The 18,177-nt window shown below is 39.4% G+C and overlaps 1 protein-coding gene across 11 annotated transcripts in view; it reads left to right on the top strand.

The window, feature by feature from the left end:
• The window catches only part of STOX2 (storkhead box 2), a 144,479-nt gene extending 126,579 nt beyond the window's left edge, over positions 1-17,900 (top strand). For all 11 annotated transcript variants that reach the window (XM_058023960.1, XM_058023963.1, XM_058023966.1 and 8 more), the window contains 2 exons: positions 5,060-7,325; positions 11,974-17,900. In XM_058023960.1, the coding sequence (XP_057879943.1) occupies positions 5,060-7,325; positions 11,974-12,169 (2,462 nt within the window). In that variant the 3' untranslated portion in view covers positions 12,170-17,900. The remainder of the gene's footprint in view (positions 1-5,059; positions 7,326-11,973) is intronic.
• The last annotated feature ends 277 nt before the right edge of the window (positions 17,901-18,177 follow it).

The raw sequence follows: 18,177 nt of genomic DNA, 5'->3' as shown, positions 1-18,177 counted from the left end.
CAAACATGAAAAATAATTCAGCTGGCTGGATTATTTTGTAGACATTGCTCAGACAAAGCCTGAGGCAAGTTAGCACATAGTCTCTTGCTGCCTTTTTTTTTTTTCCACTAGCCATTAACATGTGAATTTCTCAAGTCTGAGATTAAAAAAAAAAAAAGAAAAAAAAAGGGGAGAGCCTCACTTCCCAAAATGTAGATAAAGTTATTTGAAGAAAAAAAATTCACCCTTTGTTGACCAATTTTTCCCCTTCACTAGAGAAATGCCTTTTTCTCCCAGCCATGACATATTTAATATAGCAAGCATACATGTTCTCTCAGTGTATGAGGATTATCCAAAATTTTTCTCCTTTCCAATAAAAAGAACTTCTTGTGCTGACACTTTTCACTTTTCTGCCCAAATCCCTGTAATAAATAATCTGTACCTTTTTGAGCCTTTGTATTCTTTGTGGCTATTGCAAAATAGCCTCTCATATGTCCTCACATATTCTGATAGTTTATTTTTCCTAGCTAGGTGCTGATGCTCTGAGGGAGAGAAGAGCATTACCACTGTGGATGTGTCTGTTATTATCACATAACCTCTCTGTATCTCCTCCTGTAGCAGCACTTGTCTGCCTGTGTTGTTTGTGCTTTAATGAACAGATGCTTCACTGCGTTTCATGCTGAAGATAAATTTCCTAAGACCCCAGATGCTATTTTCAAAAGTGCCTAAGAATAATAAACCTTTTTGCTCAGTGCAGGCTCTTACAGTTGCTGTCTAGCCCTCTAGTTTGCTGAGCCATTGTGCAGGCATAAATCTGGGCCATGGCTCTATCTGAAATAAGGTATGCTAATTATTTATAACATCACATAGCAACTACTCCACATCTTTAACTAGTATTTCATGAGCCAATCAGAGTATTTCTTTTATCCCTTGTTAAGCCTTAGCATCAGCTCAGGAGAAAATCATTTTAGCAGATTTAACACCATTTAAGTACTACTTCAGATGTATTTTTCATGAATTTATTTTATTCAAAAAGTTTGTATTGATAATGCACATCTTATTTGTGGTTTTTGTTATTTGTTGGGTTTTTAAAAAAGCAAGAGGGCTGCTCCTGCACATGCTTCCATTATTCTAACTTAGAATTAAACAATGAGATGTTTGTACAGCCCTGCTTTGTAATTTATTGACCATGGTTTAAATCCCATACATTAAATGTAAATCTTTGAAATCCAGTATAAGGAGGTAAGAATGTAACCCCTGTTCTGTGTTTGGCAACCAGACCCTCTTATCTGTATGAACCTGGACAAAGACAACATCAAACCTTAGTCTGTGCTGCCTTTAATAAGGATATTTGTCTTCTTTTTTTTTTTCCTCACCAGTTCTGTCTACATACACATTTAAATAATTTTAAGACCTTCAAAATTTCAGTGTAGAAAATACTTGTGTATTGGCCTAGGTTACTTTTGAAGCAAGCAGTTCTCTGAAAGCTGGCAAATTCCTCTGACAATCACCTTTATAACTTCACTCTTTAAATATATGAATTATATGTGTAGCACTTAAAAGAAGTGTCTTACATTAACTGAGTTCACTCTAGGTCAGTGTTCTTTGTGAGCAGCAAACAAGACATAATCTTCTGTCTGGAAGCTCAGTGGATGGCATAGTAGACTCTCTTGAGATACAGAAAATGTACATGTCTGATAATTCAGTGTCCAGACAGTTTCTGCTTTTGAATTATTAAACCACTACATAATCTTAAATAACACCACTGCTGTCATGCAATATTTTATGGGCTGGAATCTGTAAGTCACTGGGGTTTTTTCCCTTGTTCCTATTTAATGGAGGAAGGGAGACCATAAGGAGACCTTTGAGTGCAGGGGGGGCAGATTGCTTTAAAGAGGAAAGTCTTGAGAAAGCCAAGAAATCTGTATTCACTCTGGATCCCATTATTCCTTTTTTAATGTCATTGCTCCTGTCTGCATGCAGGAAAGCCGAAGCTGAGTTTGGGTCTGTTTCTGCTTTTGTAAGTACCTAAAAGAGCTTGGAATAAAACCCATAGCTACCCTTAGTTGACAGTGCTGAGCTTCCAAGGTCTGCATCTGCTGTCATCCCTGCTGGCTTAGTGAACCAGAGCATGGACTGTATGCTGGGAGTGATAAAAGTGATAGGCTTCAACTCCAGAGAGAAGGCTGACACAATTAACTTTACAGCATCATTGACTGCCAGGCATGCTGATTTTTTTTCCTTGGTGTTTGTCTGCACATTCTCCATTCATAGGAGTTGCTCAATTAATGTAATTACTGTGTATCCAGTGTTTAGAGACTTACCCAACACATTGTAGCCCTTATGGTTTACTGGGTGAAAAATGCATATTATTATTTTTGCCATGTATTTGCAGTGCATTTTTGCCTGAATTGCTGTAAAACATCAATACATCTATTTCAATCCCTTTCCCTAACTTTTCTCTAAGCTCCCAGGCGAAGTACTTTCATCCCTTTTATTTGTGTTGTGATGTTTTTGAAACAGTATGTTAAGAAAAGTCTTTTTAGTAAAATAAGGATGAAAACTTCTCACAAAGCTAAGTATGTGTTGAAGTCTTTACTTGTAAGCTTCTGAAGAGTGCAATGGGTGGGGCAGGTTGTTTGTGTAGGGGAAGGAAGAGAGGTTGGCTGCTGCAGGGCAGGTGCACCTGAGCTGGACCATGGTTGGACCCTGCAGTGCCTTTTCAGCACAGGATGGAGAAACAAATGAGCTTGAGTTTTGCAGTCATCCACGACTTGTTGTGATGCACATCATAATGTCAAAGGGGTGGCCTTGCCCCAGCAGACACAGCAGCTCCACTGCAGGAATGAAGAGTTAAGTGACCATGAGTTGTTACAGGGATTGAAATCGCTCTTCATGTTCCTGTGTGATATCAAAAGCTGATGCAGAGGACAGCCTGCTCTGCCTCATAATCCACAGGAAGCCAGCATATTGTCTACTTAGTTCAGAGAGATTCAGAATTCTGGGCTAGATTTTTTCCCCCAGCTCTCTGGATTTTAGCTTTTCCCACCTGTTGCTGTTTCTGGCATGTTAACTCATCTAGAGGTTCTGGGGATCTTTGTTACTCTCACTCAGATTATTACAGAAATTGTGGACACCTGCATGAAAAAGGAAGAAAATGCAAGCTCCTGATTCTCCATATTTTTTTCTGATGTTCATTCTCATTTGTGCTCTCAAATGATATGGTATCTTGGCCTCTCACTTCCTGTGTCCACAGTGGCCCAAATATTTCAGTCCTGTGGATGGTGGATGAGCTGTATTAACTGTACCCCAGTCAAAACCAGCACGTGTCCCTATGTACTTCTTCCTGGTGCCTTTTGTGCTGTAACTGCTTTCACTCATGTCTGTGTTGTTCCTAACCCTTTGTGTTTCCATTTTAAAATTTTAGTTATGGATATGAGTAGTATGGTCATGTCTCTAAGTTCAAACAACACTCAGAGTCAGACGTAAGAATATGTTGCCTCCAACTCAGTTGCAAGACACAGGATAAGTCCAAATTCTCTTTTTCTTGCTGTTTTTAATGGGTTTTGCTGTCATCAGGAGATCAGTCAGCTTACAGGCTCCAGCCTTTGACATGTTGGAGAAGAGTTGGTGACCGGACTCTGTGTGCCCCTGGAGATGCTGTGTTTGGGGCAGATACCCCAGCTGAGATTTCTCCATGAAGTGTTTCTGTAAAAAAGCAGATGCTTCACTGAAATGTTTTTGCATGCATTGAAATACTATTCTTCAAGACAGTTTGACTTGACAAGGTCCTGACCAGCCTCATCTAAATTTGCCAGGATTTGAGTAGAGATGCTAACCAGATTAATTCATGAGCTCTCTTCCAAACTAAGTTGCTCTTTGATTCTTTTTTTTTTTTCCCTAAATTACTTTTGTTTAAAACTAAGACCCAGAATAAATAATTTCAACTTTTTCTGTTTAAAATAGAGCATCCAAATGCTTGAAAAAAAAAGTCCTTAGTTCTAAAAATGTAAACCAGACTAGTACTCAGAATTAAAATGCTTTTTAGTTAAACAAAATGTATTGATAGAAGATAGCTTTTTCCACTTATAACATGGAAGTATTTTAATTTTTTATTCAGCATAAACAAACTTTTTAAAACTAGTTTGTGAGCTAAAGTTCTTTTTTCCTTAACTCTAGATGGAACTTACCCCTATACACAACATGCAACTTAGTGTTTTATCTAATGAAGTATTGAAGACTTGGTCAGCACCACTGAATCCAGCAGGTGCACTGGTAATGGGAAGGATGTGGCTCACAGTGCCAAGTGTATCATATGCCATTGATGTGGGGTAGTCATACTCGTCCCTCTCTTGGTATGCAATACATGCACTTAGATAGTGTCCCACACATCTCACCTGAAAGACAAGGAACTCTGAGAAGCAAAGTTTTGGGAGCTAAATCTGTAATTTCCAGCCTGATGGAAAAGACTTTCTGGGTAAGATGAATGGGATCATTCAGAATGTCTCTGTTTTGAAGCAGTTGATATGGTTGAAACATATTTTAATGGGAGAGCAAATCAGTTAAATCAGGTTGGTGATAAAGGGACAGTTTAAGGAACTGGGGGTTTTTTTGGTGTAGTACTCTGTGGGAAAAGCAGCTTAGTCATCCAAAGTAACAAATACCTACTGCCTTATATGTGACAAGGTGTTATAAGAATAGTTCTTGTGAATTTGGATATAAATGCTTTGTTGGAAGAAGAATAAAAGTAGAATATTTCCCTTGACATTCTGGTTTTCAGTGATTCCATCTCGTAGCTGAAGATCACCTGCACATTGAAAGTGACTAGAAGTTCTCTTGGGGTTTTTTTTTTAGCTCTTTATTAAAGGCCTACTATTTAATTAATAATTGATAGGTCTGAAGTGTAGGAGATAAGTGGAAAAATAAACAGAGAAGAGAATACCTAACAAAACGCTTTATGTTTGTTCAGCATATTCTGGCTTGCACATTGGGAAAACTAGCTTTTTGCTGGGAAGGGGGAAACTAGAGAGTCCTACACAGTTTTATGCACTTCCTGATATGTGTTTACTGTTATTTCTAGGAGTTCCAACACCCAGTCCAGAAATCCTTCGACATACTTTGAACATGCTTGTACGGGAGAGGAAAATATACCCAACTCCGGATGGTTATTTCATTGTAACCCCACAGACTTACTTTATAACGCCATCTCTCATAAGAACTAACAGTAAATGGTACCATTTGGATGAGAGGATACCTGACAGGTCTCAATGTACCTCTCCACAACAAGGAACTATAACTCCCTCCACCTCGGGATGTGTCAGGGACCGAACACTACCCAAAAACCACTGCGACTCCTGCCATTGTTGCAGAGAAGACATGCACAGCATGCATGCATCCACCCTACAGAGGAAATCAGCAAAAGACTGTAAAGACTCATACTGTCCTCCTTCATTATGTCAGGTCCCACCTACTGAGAAGAGTAAAAGTACTGTCAATTTTTCATATAAATCAGAGACACTCACAAAGCCTAAGGATGTAGAAAAGCAGTCTAAGAAATTTGGACTCAAATTATTCCGATTAAGTTTTAAGAAGGATAAGACCAAACAGTTGGCAAATTTCTCTGCCCAGTTTCCTCCAGAGGAGTGGCCGCTGAGGGACGAGGACACCCCTACCACTATACCTAGAGAGGTAGAAATGGAGATTATTAGGCGCATTAACCCAGACTTGACTGTGGAAAATGTCATGAGACACACTGCACTAATGAAGAAACTTGAAGAAGAAAAAGCTCAACGAAGCAAAGCAGGGTCTTCAGCTCACCACAGTGGACGAAGTAAAAAGAGCAGGAATCATAGAAAGTCTCATGGGAAATCGAGGTCGCACAGCAAGACCCGGGTGTCCAAAGGAGACCCATCAGATGGCTCTCATTTGGATATACCTGCTGAAAGGGAGTATGAGTTCTATGATCCCTTGACTCGATCCCCACGGGAAGGGTGTTTTATAATAGAACACAAGGGAGATAATTATATAATGCACAGCAATCCTAACATGATTGAATCTCACTTTCCCATGACACCAGAGTGGGATGTGTCTGGTGAACTGGCCAAAAGAAGAACTGAAATGCCTTTCCCTGAACCTTCCAGGGGAAGCTCCCACTCCAAGGTCCATCGGAGCCACAGCCATACGCAGGATAGACGATCAAGGAATGAGCGGTCCAGTAAGGCTAAAGAAAGGTCTAGATCCATGGATAACTCCAAGGGACCTCTGGGCTCAGCTACTTTAGGCACACCTGAAGATATAGGTGAAGGCTGTAGCCCAGATGACCAAACAACTAGCCAAACCTACATTGATGATAGTACCTTAAGGCCATCTCAGTCGCTCAGTCATCAAAGGGCTCTGATTTCATCCGCAAGCTACAAAGAGACTTGCATCCCTGAAATAGCCGGGGGCAGTGCAGAAACCCCCAGTTCTTGTAGCCTATTGGAACAAGGCAAGCCTACAGAGAATTTGCCATCATATAGTGAGCTCAACTCCTGCACAACAAAATCTGCAGTTGATGACTATTTTCAGTGCAACACATCCAGTGAGACTGTGCTTACCGCTCCATCACCACTGGGAAAGAATAAAGAGGATCATGATACACTAACAGGGACTGATGGGCTAAAAAAAATGACTCCCACAGAAAGACAGTCTCAACATATTGCTAGGGAGCCTGGGGTGCACAAGGAGGAGTCCCCAAAGGGCCCAAGCAGTGGTTCAGTGATTGCTGGCCAAACTCCAGAGGTGATTGCTAACGGGCGGCTGGTTCAGCACCATAGCACTGAATCAAGCAGCCTTGATAAAAGGAAAGAAATATTTAGCAAGGATACACTCTTTAAGCCTCTGCACAACACTCTCTCTGTGAATAGTTATCATAAGTCTAACACGTCTCTGCTAAAGCCCCATCAAAAGACCCCCTCTGACACATTGCCTGTCAGATGTGAGAAACTTGAACAAGCGATGGTAACCTCAGTCACACAAGTCATGCCTGTTTCTCAGAGACAGCAGGAGACAGCCGGGAACCAGGAGGCCTCCTTTGACTACTACAACGTATCTGATGATGATGACTCAGAGGAAGGAACCAACAAAAATGCTGAGGAAGAAAAGAACAGGGATGATGTTGGTACCATGCAATGGCTCCTAGAGAGAGAAAAGGAAAGGGATCTACAGCGAAAGTTTGAGAAGAATCTCACTCTTCTCACCCCGAAGGAAACAGAAAATAGCAACAACCAGAGAGCCACCCACTCAGCCCGCCTGGACAGCATGGACAGCAGCAGCATTACTGTGGACAGCGGGTTCAACTCTCCACGGTAGGACTGTCACATTCATTGCAGCTTTACAGACTAGCAAGTTCCATTTATGGTTTTATGGGTGTGTGATATTGGTGACAGAATATAGGGCTGTATTTAAAAATTTCACACATTTTCAGACAGTGTTTTTTCCACAGCTCTGGAATCTTCTATTCAGATATATGGGTTTTCCACCATACAGTAAGAAACCAATGACCATTGGCGGCATTGACTCTCTATTAGTTCATTTTCTGTTTGCAGAAAACCTCCCTGTATCCTTCTTTTTCTATATTAAACTTGTGTTTGCTTTTAGAACAAAAGGGATGAGCTCCTGCATACTCTTCCCTTTCCCTCTAAGGCACCATCAACAAGACTAATGGAAAGACTAGGCATGACCAGGTGGCATAATCTTTGGCTCAGCCAAAAAGAAAAACAAATTATGTTGTTTTGTGTTTGGGCTTCCTTGTTTGTTTTCTTCAAAAGTTTTGAGAGTGTATCTAGTCACAATTTCAAGCTGGTGAAACTGGAATAGCCACTCCCCCTACAAATTAAAAGTGCTCAGGATACTTGAACTTGATATTTGAGATGTGACTTAGCACTGCTGAGAGAGAGGTGCCTTGTCTAAGATACTTGGGAAGAGAGTCCAGATGTTTGCATGTGGTGGTGCTGGTTAGAAATTACTGTTCCAGGGATTTCAGGCATCATGGAAGTCTCAGTGTGCTAGAAGTCTTAGAAATGTAGGGAGTAGAGAATTGTTGGTGAATTCCCTGCCCTGGAGATTTCAAAAGTTCATTTCCAGGTTCAAGAATCCTTTATGCTAGCCTTCTTCCTTGTCTGTCTGACCTTTGGCAGTCCTTGATGGAATGGAGCATGACCTGCTTTGTTTGGCCTGCATAGCAACTCATCAGAGTTCAGAACAATGACTCTGAGAACACAGAAATAATGTGCAGTAGTAGTTCTCTTAGAGTGGCTTACTTAAGCTTAAATTATTTATTGCCTGTGTTTAAAAATAAAACCTCCAAGACTGATTTTATACTATGTGAAAAAGAGGGGGGGGATTGTAGTTTTTTTTTTTTTTGGTGGGTTTTTTGTGGTTTTTTTTTGTCTTGTTTTGTTTTGTTTTGTTTTGTTTTGTTTTGTTTTGGTTTTTTTCTTGGTTTGGTTTTTGGTCACTTTTTGTTATTTTCCCCTATTAATGGTGTTCTTGTTCCTCAGAAGTATGTATATTTTTTACATCAATAGCAAAGGCTCTCAGGCATGTGAAGGATGTCCTGTTCATACACAGGACTAAATTTCAATTTCAGTCGAAGTCCTGTCACTCTGGAAGAAATTCCTCTGGATTTGATGGTTACTCCCTCTTATGTTAATGACGAGAGAAATTAGAGAGCCTGATGCAGCTTGCAGTGATGTATCAAACTAGAGTGAGATTCTAATGAATGAATATTTTTTCCTGAGCAAAAATCCTGAAAAATTGAGTAAATCATACCATTAACACTGCGTCTGCTCTAAAAAAGAAGCTTGAGAAGGCTTTGAATTTATGTTATTGATAGTTCTGCAGATGCCTGACATCTTTCTCACATAGAACTGTTGTGTGAAACTGTTTGCACTTTTCTTCTTTAAATGTGATGTCTTCCAGTAGTTGAAGTGCTGTACTTGCAGTCAGTTTTTGTGGGGGAGTATGTTGTGGTGTGTGCTTCTTGCTCAGCCTGTCTCACTCCAGAGTATGAGAGTCCCCTCCAGGACAGGGTGTCAGCTGGATGAAAAATCAGTTCTTGGACTACTGTTTTGTACGCTAGCTGTATATCAAACTTGTGTTTCTGATTCATGCAATGGTAGACATTTTCTTCCCTAATTATTTACACAAAAGCTAAAATTTCTGTTTATGTTGAACTTGGCTAGCAAGAGAACAGGATGTGGTGAACATACTGGATTTAGTGCTGCTATACCACCTTGTTTAAATCATAAAGGAAACAGATGAGCAACTTTCAGTTACATTTGTGTTCCACACATCTTTTTTTGAAAATTTTTTATTAAAAATTTTAATTGTTTAATTATCAAAAAATACCATTTTTTGGCAAGGTCACATAAAGTAAGCTTAAAAAATAAACAAGCCAAAACATTCTATAGGGTATTTTGTTTTGGGAGACTGGCATATAGTTAGGATAGGATAGGATATTTCAAAGCTTTTTGATAAGCTTTGCATGAAAATAATTAAATTTGGGGATTTTGCGGAGTTTGGGTCACTTCTTCACATAAGTCTCCAAAACTAAATTGAACTGAGGGTGAGTTCAGCCCTTTGGCTAAAAGTACCATGTTGTTCTTATTATCCTACCTTATAATAAAAAATGTACTCCACAGCTCTTTTCCAGGAAATACAAAGTAGCATCCAGCATCCATCTGGTAAGATTCAGCTAGGTGTGACAGTGTCCTTCAGAAGATGCCACGGGAAGAATATAAGAACAGGTTGTGCATATAGTGATGTTCCTCAAGTATATTCTTCTAGCTTCCACTGGTTATGTAACTCTGCTTCCTGAGGTGGGGTGGTATCTTATCATTCAAACTGAAGTATACAACATTGTTTGGGGAATCAAAATTACCAATTTCGTACTCTAAAAGAAAAAATAAAGTCTGATAAATTGAAAAAAGGACAGTAAAAAAAATCAGAATGAAATGGCTGCAGTTAAAGAGATTTGCAATGGTCATTTGACTTCCAAAGTATTTGTGTGCAAAATGTGTGAAGATATTAATCATCATTGGGAAGAAAAACCTCACAATTTTTCATGCATTGCTTTTATGCAAGTTATATATAGGAAATGTTAGCTGTCACTATTAATTTTATTCCTTTATTTTTAGGGCTTATATAATACTGTTGCTCCTTTGTCACCTAAAGAAAGCTAATTTTGACATTACTCTGCATGGAAAATTTTCAATGCAGTTTTTGTGTATACATGTTGTAATGGTCACTTTGTAATATCAGAGTTGAGCATGTCTGAAGATCTGGAATTGGTGGTCCCAAAAAGAATGATACAATACTAAATCATCTCTGAAAACTAAGATTTGCATCTATCTATTTTCATTACAAAGCAGAGGGAGAGGAATTAAAAAATGAGTAAGAGAAGTGCACCATACATCATTGCAGCTCACAGGAATCATTTACTCTGTGTGTCACCCACCATAGCTCTTTGGAACTGTGGAATATAAAACAATCATTGACAGAAGAATATCAGTACCATCCATTTTGACCAGTTTAAAAGATCTGTGAGAGTTCTCCTAAAAGCCTCGTTGATTTTCCAGACTCAGTCAGTTTAAGATTATTTAAATCTGTCCTGATGACTAGGAACAGTGTTTCACTTCCCTTATGCCGTGCACTCCCCTGCCACATTTAAAGCTGTGCATTCCTACTCTTCCTTTGATGCTAGGACTAATTTTTTATTTTTTCTTAGGGCTAGTATTTAACTGAGAGTGGTCCCTGATTTGTCTGGCTGCCTGCAAGGCTTAGTCAGGGAAGCAGCAGAAACATGTGGCAGGGTCAGCTCCACACAAGGCAGGCAAGAGCTACTGCCCCTTTCAGTAGCAGGTAAATTTAGGTTGACTTTAAACTGACAATGAAGCTTTTGTCATTAGTATCCTCGTTTCTAGTGCTTGTTTAGTAACTGCATTCAGTCCTCTAAATCTATTCTGTGAACATCTCCATAGCAAGTGGTGATGTCATTTTACAAAGAAGTAGGGGTGCAGTGAAGGATACATGACCAGGGGGCCACATGGATGTTTGAAAGCAAATCTGTTCCTGAACAGGCACACATTATTTAGAGAGCAAAAATTATTTATTAGTGTAAAGACAGCAGAAGCAGTAGTACTGATAAAAGTACCCTTAGCATGTCATGGCTGAGCTTTGTAAAAGCTGTAGACTAAAATACAAGCTTCTCTGCATTCATAATTAGACGTATCATTAAAAGGCCTAATCTTTAAAAGTGTTAAATGTTCTGTCACTCTTGTGTTTAAATTATATGTTAGAACTGAAGGAACATTGTCCATTTTGTGAATGAAATTGCAGCAGTAGTTGTTGTCCAAGGCAAGATCACAGACTGGCAGTTAAGATTTCTCATTGTCTTGTTAAGTTGTGATGATCTCAGCTGCAAAGCAAAATTACAGTGTTGGGTTTAGAAGCATTGGGTTTAATGTAAGGTAAAACTTTTATTTAATATTTTGTGTACAAAAACATAGGTAGAAGAGGAGACAACAGAAGATACTGTGTTATATGATTGCTGTCCTAACTCTGCCTAGTCACAGAATTGATTTGATGAAGCTACTTTGTGCAAAACTGCATCAGCTAGGAAAGAAAACTAGTAAATTCCAAGTGCAAGATGGAAGCTATTTCCTTGAGTGAAAAATCCAGATGCTTGATACTGGTTCAGCTTATGGTCTGTGTGACAGTTTGAGCTGTGCTTAGTGCTATACCTGTGTTATGGTATGATGATTGCTGAGCACGTCTGGGACACATTTTGGGAGTAACATGTGTGTACTGTCAAAACGAGACGTTTCATTGATGTGACATTCCATAGAAACACAGGAAACCCATTATAAAACACTGTTCTCCTTTCCTGTCTGGTCCATAGGTATATAGGCATGTCATATATGAGTGTGTATATATATTTCTTTTCCATTCCAGTACTCGTGAGAGCCTGGCATCCAACACTTCAAGCATTGTTGAAAGCAACAGACGGCAGAACCCCGCTCTGAGCCCCGCGCACGGCGGCGCAGGCCCCACGTTCAGCTTCCGAGCCTCTGCAGAGCCGCCCACCAGCGAGGCTGAGAAACTGCAGAAACCTGGTAACTGCCTGCAAGCCTCTGTCACCAGTGTCTGAGAGTCAGCCTGCCTCACATCGTCTGTCTCATCCTATACAGCAAAGTTTACCACACTGGGACTGATGTTTACATCTTTGGGGAGAAATAAAGCAAGCATCTCAACCACAGTTTTAGTGTTCACTTCAACTGTGCTGCTATGTAGACTAGGGGCAACAAAGAAGTCTTTATTTCAAGGTATTGCTTTTCACATTTGCGGCTCTGTAGCAACAGAATAGCAGTAGGGATAATATGTACACTTTTTGCTTCACTTAATTGTAACTGAGCACATATATGAAAGTCTAGACACTGTAAGTGTAATCTGCATTTTCAATGTCCATGCAGTTGCCAACTTCATTTAAAAAATGCCACAGATGTGTGATGCCCCTGGTCAGAGGCTAAACTCTGCTGCAGAGTTCATCATTTTTTTCTTCAAAAACTGAGCCACTGCTGAAAGTAACCAGCCAGGATCACCATGAGGAAAAACAATGCCAAACATGACAAGTCATGACCTCAGCTCTATATGTGAATTATTAATACTAATCAGTCATTTTCACTGTGCATTTTTGTGACACAATTTTACAAATACCTAGTTAAGCGAGTAAAAGGAGGTTTGGGGTTTGTTTTGATTTGCTTTTTTTCTAGGTATGGAGGGTGGGAAGGGAGGCAGCTCCTCCTTTTGTTTCAAAAATACGAGAGATGTTTACTAAATGAGACCTGCTACTTGACCTTCCATAGTCACCCGTGAGGAGGTGGGCCTTTGCAGAGTGGGGGGAGTGGGGAGGGAAGGGAAAGATGTAACTGTCATGGAGCCACAATGTGGAGTGACACGAAATATATTAAATGTCTTCAGTATAATTCACTTATTTTCAAAAGATAATCTAATTCTTGTGTCACTTCTGGTATTGCAACTTGCCATTAATATAGAAATCAGGATAACTAATTTCTTGGGACAAAAATATCCTTTATGATATAAATGACAAGTATGGCCTGAAGAATTGATTTCTTTCTAGTGGAAGGACATAAATCTATTTTATGTAGCTTATTAAATAGAGTGCCTAAATTAGGCTATTAAAATAGCATACAGTGTAATGATTATCAGAGAACAAAATTTAGAGAATTATAAACTTCTGGCCTTTTTATTCAGTGGATGTTATTTGCAATTTACCATTTTATGGACATGTCTGGTTTCTAGAAATTCAATGTGTCCACTTGGTTTGCAGTAGAAATCTGAGTCCTGCAGGCACAGTACATCCTAATTGCTCTCCCTAAACTGTTACTCCAATGTAATTAGTACTATGCTAATTACTGCAGAGTAAATTCTACAGATAGTTAAACTCCAAGAGTAATTTTAGGTATAGGGTCACATTCTGCTCATGCAACCTGGTAGTGCAACAGACTGACTTTTTTTATCAGAACAGACGAATTGGTGGAATAATAACAAAGATACTAAAATGTGCAACAGCCCAAATTGTTCCATAGAAAAGGGACATTTACCCTGTCTAGCTCTTGTAGTACACAGATATGAAACCCAACTGTACATATGAAAACCCAGTATTTTCATCAGGTTCTGGTGACATTTATTACTCTGTATACAAAGTCATTTGAGCTTCACTTATGTTCTGTATTGTGATCAGAAGTCTTTACTAACAATTCAGCCTTATGTTACACCATGGGATATTGATCATTTGCTTATGAAACAGCTTTCTAACTCTGGACACAATCAGTTCTGTCAAGAATACACAGCCAATGCACAGGTCTGTTTTCATTGATTTCAGTGTATAATTTCCATTTCATAGGAGCAATAAGACCTTTCAGTGCACACAAAGGAAATTATTGTGCTTTTGGTTGGTTATCAAAGTCACTTGGCCTTTAGCCTTCTGCCTTATCATACCTTCCAAGATGTGCTCTAATTACCATATAATGCTTTGCATGATGCATCTTCTTATTGGATATGTAACTCCAGCCGTACTTATTCCATGCGAACTGCAGAGTCAGAGTTCTTGTGGGGAATTGTCATATACTATGCAGTGGCTGACTGTGATTTTGTTTCTGAGATGAGCTCTGACATCAGTAGTATGTATCAATTCAGTAAATAGAAATGTTGAAATGGTAAAAAAAAATTTACAGTGATCATCTGAAGTACTAATGGCAGTATTAAAATGTGAAGAGCAGAAACAGGTGTCACCTTTGGAGAAATAATCGTTTGTCATAAGCTAATCAGAATTTGTGCAGGCAGCTGGTTGTACAGGAGACATAATTCCAACAAAATGTGATAGTACATACCTATAAACTGTATAGTATGTTATTTCCTAACGTTCCCAGAGACCAGCAGACAACATAAATGTCATATTAATGTTGACATGGCATTGTACCAATATTAATGTGACTCTTGGAATATGGAATGTAAACAGAAGTTTCAAATAGAAACGTTCTAATCTTGATTTTCTTTTTTCCTTTTAAAATCAACTATGGAAAATAAGAAAATTCCATCTTGAGGTTCTGGTAACAAAACCACGAGAGTGGAGCTTGAGTGCTTTATGTCACCCTAATCCTTTGATGAAATCATAGCCTTGTATTATGTGGTTGCTTATCTATCATTCTAATGTATCAATTTAAAGGTTTACAGAGTTAGATTAGGTTGAATCTGTGTTGTGTTCAACTGTAAAGGGTCAACACAAATCTGTCGGCATTTTGCACACTTAATATGTATTATTATAATACAACATGTTACTTTTATGGTAATTTTTTTTACACATATAACTACCTCCATGAATTTGATGAAATGCAGCAACATGAAAAGTGTATTGTACAAAGCAAGATTAGAAACTTTGAAGCATTAGGTCATGGCGTTCTCTTGTGTGTCAAAGCTTGCATATGAAGTCATCATGTTTCCATTGCCACAATTTCCTTCTACAGTGTTAAAAAGATGGCTTTCAGATGAGTCACTTAAGACTTTGACAAGGCTGCATAATTGGGATAAAAGTGAAAGGGAGGCTGAAACCTTCCATCCTCTCCCCCAGTTACTGCTAAAATTTCTGCCTGGTAAAACTTGAAAATGTATTTGTAATTTAGCAAATTAGAAACATCTACAGTCTGTGAAATATGATTGACAGTTTGGGGTTTAACAGAAGACACTCTGGGTATTTTCTTGGCAGCCTTCAGATACTTGGGGCCCTGTTCTGCCTCCATCTTTGTCAACATTAGTACGTCATGGTTTCTCTGAACTGGCAAGGGTGTTAAAACAACTCTTCCTTTAATGATGTGCACTCTGGTCTCTAGATTGTGTGCATCTAAAACATTTGCTCCTATAGAAATTACCAACAGCCTTTCACTGACGTTGCTGGGAGCAGTATTAGGGTCCCTACTCGAGGTATGTGCCTATTGTTCAAAGAACATGGGCAAGTTTCCAAGAGAAATTAAGCTGGCTTTTGAAAAGTAGCCAGCTGCAACAAGCCACCTTTCAAGAGGGAAGAAAGAAAGATTTTTCCAAAAACCAAAGGAAGAAAGTGGCAGTTGAACCTAAGCAGATCACATTGTATACAAATCCCGATTTATAAACACCTTTCAGCAAACCTAGTACCATTATCCTGATGCAGATTAATAAACAATCATCAGTTGAGCTAATTTTGCCATTTTAAGTATTTCAGTTAAAATTTAGAAGAAATCATTAGCCATTTGACTCCCAGCACCACTGTAAAATGACTGTTAGATGTGAAACAACATTAACTCAACTTTAAAAATAAAAATGTATTGGAAAACAAATATTTTAATGAAAACCGTGGCCGAAGTGCTTGCCAGCAGTAGTCATTGTTAGGAAAGAGAACAAGCAAACCAGTATTCAGAGGCCATCATGAACACAGATAATACTTTGCACTGAAATCACACCTTTTTGCCTGAGGGTCTCGAAGCACTTGCCTGTGAGGTAGGCAGAGTTCACTGACCCTACTTTTTGTCGGCCCATTGGAAAAAGCAAAGGCTAAGAGTCTGCAGACTAATTTATTAACCAGTTGCTTTTTTAAAGTTACTGAAGTAAGTTAACCAAAGTGTTTAATGTTTATATTCTGAAATTATTCTTTTGACGCATTCAGTTTGTTTAAGCAAGAAACTACTTTACAGCCCTGTAGACGCTCTTGGATTAGCAGTTCCAAAAACAATTTTGCAGTCATATGAGTACTGGCAGCAGTGGTTTTAGAAACAGTCATGTTAATTAAAAATTTGTTTTTCAAATACATTTTCTAGTGCTTTTCCCAAACACTTGTTCAAATTGTTGTGCTGAGAAAGCAAATAGCACTCCTAATCTGGTGTCATACCCACAGTTTACAATTCTCTTTGCTCTTCTGAAGAAAACTGTACAGTATTAGAGAGAAAAGTTCTATTTTTTACAAAATTCTTTAAAAAAAAAGGCTATATATCTAAAATGTTCCCCCCAGCATAAGTAAAGTACATCATTACTGCATGCGACACATGCAGCGGACCCACCAAAAGCCAAGCTGGTGCTAGAAGAAAACGGGACTATCACATGTCTTTTATAGTGGCGCTCTAAACATTGGTTCCAGTTATGCCAGTGTGAATCTGGCATAACTCCCCTGATCTCTGAGGATCTGAGAGATGGGAATGGGTCGTTAACTCCATTGAAGCTCAGTTCTGAGCTGAGGGTTTCCGTGTTCCTCCCCCCGCCCCGAGACACTGAAGGCAGAGACTGAGCAGAGGGCCACGCACCTGGCTTTGGCAGGGCAGCCTGGGCTGAATCCCTGCTGGGATGCACCTGGCTTTGGCAGGGCAGCCTGGGCTGAATCCCTGCTGGAATGCACCTGGCTTTGGCAGGGCAGCCTGGGCTGAATCCCTGCTGGAATGCACCTGGCTTTGGCAGGGCAGCCTGGGCTGAATCCCTGCTGGATTGCACCTGGCTTTGGCAGGGCAGCCTGGGCTGAATCCTTGCTGGAATGCACCTGGCTTTGGCAGGGCAGCCTGGGCTGAATCCCTGCTGGAATGCACCTGGCTTTGGCAGGGCAGCCTGGGCTGAATCCTTGCTGGAATGCACAGCCACCCAGCCGGGATCCGGGCCAGCCGCCAGCGTGCCCCACCTTGCGAGGGTGATTCTCCACGTGGTGCACTGCCCTCGGTTTGAGCCACCCAAAGGATACCCACCCAGATGTATGAAAGGGCCCTTGGAGTAATTGGCACAGATGTTACTTTTATGTGTGGAGGAGATTTTAAGTTTAAAGGGATCATAATTCTGCAGGTAATTTTCTGTGAGTGACTGAATGTGGCTGTTGCATTAGGTTTAAATGAGTTAATAAATGCAAGTGGGACTTACTGTATGTTAGAAGGGAGTTTTGCAGCCAAGACTGCCTTGTATAAATGTGTTTGCACTGAAAAAAAAAATTAAAAAATTACTTGGTCTCTGGTTGCTGTAAAGGTCATCCAAGATGGATGTTCTGTTTATATTGTATAGTATTTCATATGAAATAATTGCAGTTCATGAAATGTCTTCCCTAACGTTACTGATTTATAACAGCACATTTGTAACATGGTTTTTATTGTGTCAGTGTACCATATTGTAAATGATGATTACTTGTCATGCTTAGTATAATAATTTAAAGGAAAAAAAAGGACAGGGATTTTTGTAAGTCTATATTTGAAAGTCCCTCCATATGGTAATATTGTGTTCATGTTGTTTATGTAGTGTTGTGTGAAATATCCATTTTGGATTGTGTTACTTTTTAAGATATTAAATAACATTTGGTTATATGTTCTAAGTGGATTCTTTGCACTCATCGGTGATTTTTAGAGATTTTTATATTTCTATTTAACATGCTGTTTCTCTCCCTCACTTAGGAAACCTTGCACAGCAAACCAGAAATCTCAGATAAACAAACACTGTAACAACTTGCTGTGTTCCCCTATACTTTATAAAAGCTCTTTGGGCCATTAAGAGTGCAAGAGAGAAAATAACCTTTTTTCTGGCTTGGACTGGATGTGAATTTGACAGCTGCAGGGAGAGTGTGGTCTCCACTGAATGTGAGTG

This window comes from Melospiza georgiana, chromosome 5 (genome assembly GCF_028018845.1).
Source record: "Melospiza georgiana isolate bMelGeo1 chromosome 5, bMelGeo1.pri, whole genome shotgun sequence".
Classification (NCBI taxonomy): Eukaryota; Metazoa; Chordata; class Aves; order Passeriformes; family Passerellidae; genus Melospiza; species Melospiza georgiana.
Note: the sequence above shows the minus strand (reverse complement) of the source record. Positions and strands in the feature narration are given on the sequence as shown.